Consider the following 5,062-nt stretch of genomic DNA (forward strand, 5'->3'; position numbering starts at 1 on the left):
GATTCTTGGAGCCTTTCTGTTCATGTTGAACGCATGCCTCTCTCTTAGTTGGCCGTGTCCGATGACCGACCGCGAAGCCGAGTAGCTCACCTCAGGCCGGGAGTCGATAAGTATAAAGTACGCCTCGGAAGGAAGCCGTAGGCGTGAGTCCAAGGGCAGGTGATTTAAAAGTCCTGATCGTCCTGGCAGAAGGGTAATCCCTGAGAGTGCTGGCGCTGATCGAACCCGGCGAATTTGGTTCCTGAGATGTACCAAAGGTAACCCACGGCTACCCTTGCTAAGTATGCCAGGGTGAGAGTTAGGAATACCCCCTCAGCTGAGTTGTAATTCGATTCGAGTCGCCGTCTCTCCCGGTTAGTGAGAACTTGACAGGCTTATCTCCAATGTAGATACACTTAATAACATAATGGTTCGGAAATGATGATATGATGATGACAGCCTTATTATACCTGCTATGGTTAATATTGTTTGCTCCTAATAAGTGAGTGCTCTAGTACAGGTGCTAATCTAGTGGACAGGTAACTAATGATAAGCTTGATGCTAAGTTTAAATTGGTTACTATAATCATAAGCTCTTTTATGCAACTGTGTCAAGCTAGCCCACCTGAAAAAGCCTTGCATGATCCTTGGTGTCTTTTATTTCTGGTTTTGACGGGTAAGTCTAGCTGAGTACCTTCTCGTACTCAGGGTTTATCTCCCACCTGTTGCAGATGACCAGTTCTACTTTGGTTGCTGCAAGTACTGCCTTCTCCCAGCTGGGGATGAAGACTAGACCGTTGGGCGCGGTCTCTACTAATTCTCGTATCTGATAATGCTTTTGTGGGGCATGACTCAGACTTGGCAATGTAATCGAAAACTATGATATTTTGTACCAAACTATGTTGCTTCCGCACACTCAAACTTGGTTTGTAATATTCTATTTAACTCTGATGGATGTAATCTGAATGCTACTTATGAAATGTTGTAACGGATGATGTGTTGTGTTGAATCACTATGATCTTGGTTTGTATGTCGAGAGTTGGTTGAAATCCTTCGTGATTTCCGGACTACCGGGATTATGGGAGCTTAAGTACAGGAATTTGATCGCTTCGGTGATTGTTTTTGTACTTACGTTCTTATGATTTGGTCGGTTCTGTTACAATTACAACCTGGATCTGTTTTATGTGATTTCCCCTTATCTTTCCAGCATGAGAAGTCTCGTTTGCCTCATCTTTTAAATCGGAGTCCTTCACTTGCATTGCACTGCTCACAAGCAAATAAAACAAATGACAGTCAGATCCACAATCTACTGAGTTTCAGCAGCAGCAAACTGTTAGGAGAGGAGCCTCACTATTCTCCTTCTTTTGCAAACGTTCCTTCAGTGGAGCACTGATTCATTTCTAGCTTAACTCTGATTTTCCTACCAGAAACAGGAAATCCATTCTTTTGTTGAATAGCTCGATCAGCATCTTGAACAGTTGCACTGGCATATACGGGAACACATTATATTATCATTGCTATTTTCTGCAGTCAGGATGACAAGAAAGTAGTCAATCAGTAACTTTTACTGGACTGAACTACATTATCATTGCTATTTTCTGCGGTAATGAGATGTTCAGAGTGTTCGCTCAGATCCTGCTATGATAGCTTCTTCTATTATTTTTAAAATTGTAGATCCACCACTACAATTCTTATTTTAGAAAGCTAATTTCCTTACGAAGTTTGGAAAGGAAAAGTATTTTTTTTTACAGATATAATGCAGTATGCCAACTGTCAGCGTGAGATACTAAATCTTTCTCCATTCCTGGTCCCGCTGTAGATGATGATGAGGAAGATTACGACAGCCAATGAGTCTGAGCGACTGAACTTACCATGAAATAGAGCGCGGCAAGGAGACGCGAGCTGCTGAAGCCACCACTGGACTCGCCGAGTAGGAGCCGAAGGCGCCTTGTCGCCTCGCAGGCGAGAAGGAGGGCCTGCCGTGGCGGCCTCCGGACGGCGCGACTAGCAACGGCAACCGGTCCGGTGGCGCGGCCCTGCCCCGGCGGCCAGCAGGCATCGCGGCCAGACCCGGCGCAGCCCTGCCCCGGCGTCCGGTGGGCGGATCTACCAGCTCCGGCGGCCAGCCCTGACGGCGGTGCTCTGCACGGCTCGCATTGTTCCCCAACATCTACGGCGAGGAACCATGGCGGGATCGGAGGATTGGAGCTGGGGCGGAGTACGGAGAGGAGCTGGAGAGAAATGGGGAAGACATTGAATTGGGATGCGCCGCTGTACATAAATTTGTGCCGATAGGAGCAATTATGGAAGCTTGGGCTTGGGCAGTGTTCGGCTCGCCGGTTGGCTACAGTTTTTAATCGGATTAGCGTTTTTTCTTGTAATATTTTAGAATAAACAGTATTTTTAAGTATGAACAGTACAAATTTAAGTCAGGTCAAATTAGAATTAGAAAATAGAATATATATATATATATATAAGTACAAAGTTGCTAAAAAACTAATGAGGGATTTAAAATTATGAAAGTAAAAAAAAAGAAATAGAATTCATCAAAACAAAAATAAATTGGATACAAATACAAATGTTTCACAAAAAAATCCCGTATATTGAAACGAAAAATCAAAAAATAAATGAATTTATATACAACAAAATTTACAGATGCAAGAATAAAAAAATGTTGATTTCAAATAAACATAGAAATACTAGAATAAGATGATAACGACAAGCAAGCTAGAAAATAGCAAATAAAAAATACAAATGTCTTATAAGCACTCGCGAACTCGCGTGTCGCACGTGTATGTTAACTATAGAAAAATGAGCTTGGGATTTGCATGAAGAGACCGAAAGAGAAAGAGAGGGGCAGAGAACGGAGATGCTAATGGCCATGGTGACATACTTAGATCCAAATTTTTTATGATTCGGTTGGTTTAATTTGAAGGTTTGAATGCAGGCAGAGTTTGAACAAATCTTGCACAAACATGACGACATGCAGTATTCACATCAATCAACAAATGTATTAGACTATGGGCCTCTTTGGCAGGGCTTCGGCGGCTCCGGCTCCCGCATCTGTCGGCCGCCCATGGGCCGATAAATACCAGGCGGAGCCCCGAAAAACGAGCTTCTCTTGCTCCACCTCTGTCTGTGAGAGAGGAAAAGGAGAAGAGAAAAAAACAGCTTTGATGAGCAATAGCCTTCTATCGACCCATGGACAACCGACAGGTACGGAAGAACGGGAGGCAGAGGCGCCGAAGCCCTGCCAAAGAGGACCTATGTATTTTTTTTAGCCAAGCTACACTACGAACGATGCTACTATTTTTTTGTACAAAGAAGACGTCAGCCTTTGACTAGCCGTGCGTGGACGCCGACGCCGGCGACGAGATGTAGGGATCGGACTGCACGAGGCCGTCGAGGAAATCGGAGAGGCGGTGCTCGCGCCTCCTGGCGGCGGGACCGGCGCCCTCGAGCGCGCGCAGCAGCGCCTCTGCCTTGGCCTTCCCGCGGGGGCTGGCGGCGCTGTCCTCGGCGAGCTCGCGCACGGTCTCCTCAGCACCCCCGACGGCGACCACCTCAGCCGCGGCCGCCTCGCCGCCGGCGACGACGAGGTTAAGCAGCGCGGCGGCGGCGTTCTCCCTTGCCCTGGGCGTGGCGGCGCCGCCCGCCTCGACGAGGTCAAGGAGGATGCGCACCCCGGACACCCACCGGAACGCCTCGAGGCTCTCGGCGCACCCGGCCACCTGCGCGACCACGGCGGTGGCGTCCTCCACGATGCCGTTCCGCTCGTCCGTCATCACCAGCGCGAAGAGCGCCTGCACGACGCCCAGGGAGACCAGCGTCGCGCGGCTCGGCGTGTACAGCGCCACGCCGAACAGCGCCTTGAGCGCGTCCTTGGTGGCGCGCGTGCTTGGCTTGGGCGACGCGCGGAGGAGCGCCACCAGCGCCGATAGCAGCGGCCGCCGCGCGCACACCGCCGCGCGGTGGGACTCCCCGCCGCAGAGGAGGCTGTAGACCACGGCCGCCGCGTGGTGCGCGGCGTGGCCGGATCGCAGCGCCGACGTCAGCGCGTCCAGCACGCCGGGAGCCGTCGCCACCTGGTCCCGCGCCGAGATGGAGATGTTGAGGAGCGCGGCCGCCGCGTCCACGGACACGGGCGACGCGTGGTGGAGCTGCGCGGCGAGGAGGGGCACCGCGCCCGCGTCCGCTAGCGGCGCCCGGATCTCGGGGTCTTCCTTGGAGGCGAGGCGGATCTCGGACACCGCCGCCGCCGCCGCGGCCCCGTCGCAAGCCGCGGTGGCGCCGCGCAGGCGGCCCACCAGGACCCGTGCCGTGTGCGGCTTCACTTCCATCGCTGTCGGTGTCGCGGGAGGAGGATCGGGATTCGGAGGCGGTCGAGTTGCGTGCAGACAAGCGCGGCGGGTTCGGTTTTGGAGCTGTCTGCGGGAGCTTGGAGTTGAAGGCGGTTTTTGTTGGAGATTAGGTGGCGGATCGCGGCAGGTGGAGTGGTGGGGAAGCACGCACGCGGCACGCCGGGCCGGAACGCGGGAGGAAGGCGGCGATGATCAGGATCGAATGGAGTGAACGGGACGTAATTACCGCGCGCGCGCGCGTGTTCTTGAAGCTTTTTCGTTTTTTCCGCCCTGCTTCTGTGCCTCGTGGCTCGTGGTGTTGAACGTTTCTACGGCATTTCAACTTTCGGAGCGCACGCCGTCATGTGTTCAAACCTCTTTTCCCGTTTCCCTTCCTTTTGGCATATGCTAAAGGATTCTTGGGAATTTTTATTTTTCGGGACGCATTTGTTCCAAATAGTCGTGTAAAAGTAAAAGTATACAGGAAATTGGTTTTCAGGTGACGGATAATGATCTGTTTGCTCTTGAAGTTTGAACTTGGGTGATTCTGCCCGGCAGGTGGTTGGGAAATTTCAGAGCAGGGGAGGTGGAGGCATCCAAGTGTCGCATCACCCGGCTGCTATCCTCCCTCCACGCTGATGAAGTAGTCAAGGCTCCGTTAGCTCTCTTAATCTCGACAGAAACTGACTGAAAAATATTGTTCTGGTTGAATTGTTGTAAGAGAAAAATATTATTCTGACTAAA

General features: G+C 51.2%; 1 protein-coding gene across 1 annotated transcript; it reads right to left on the bottom strand.

Annotated features, from left to right (window-relative positions):
- Positions 1-2,703: 2,703 nt before the first annotated feature.
- On the bottom strand, positions 2,704-4,789 carry LOC136459939 (U-box domain-containing protein 1-like). The gene has a single exon (XM_066459783.1). The coding sequence runs from the start codon at positions 4,316-4,318 to the stop codon at positions 3,320-3,322; it is 999 nt and encodes a 332-aa protein (XP_066315880.1). The 5' UTR covers positions 4,319-4,789; the 3' UTR covers positions 2,704-3,319.
- Between the last annotated feature and the right edge of the window lie 273 nt (positions 4,790-5,062).

The sequence above is a fragment of the Miscanthus floridulus genome, chromosome 6 (genome assembly GCF_019320115.1).
Source record: "Miscanthus floridulus cultivar M001 chromosome 6, ASM1932011v1, whole genome shotgun sequence".
Classification (NCBI taxonomy): domain Eukaryota; kingdom Viridiplantae; phylum Streptophyta; class Magnoliopsida; order Poales; family Poaceae; genus Miscanthus; species Miscanthus floridulus.

Coding starts and splice junctions, on each gene's coding strand:
- LOC136459939 (XM_066459783.1), bottom strand. CDS start 4,318: ATGGAAGTGAAGCCGCACACGGCACGGGTCCTGGTGGGCCGCCTGCGC.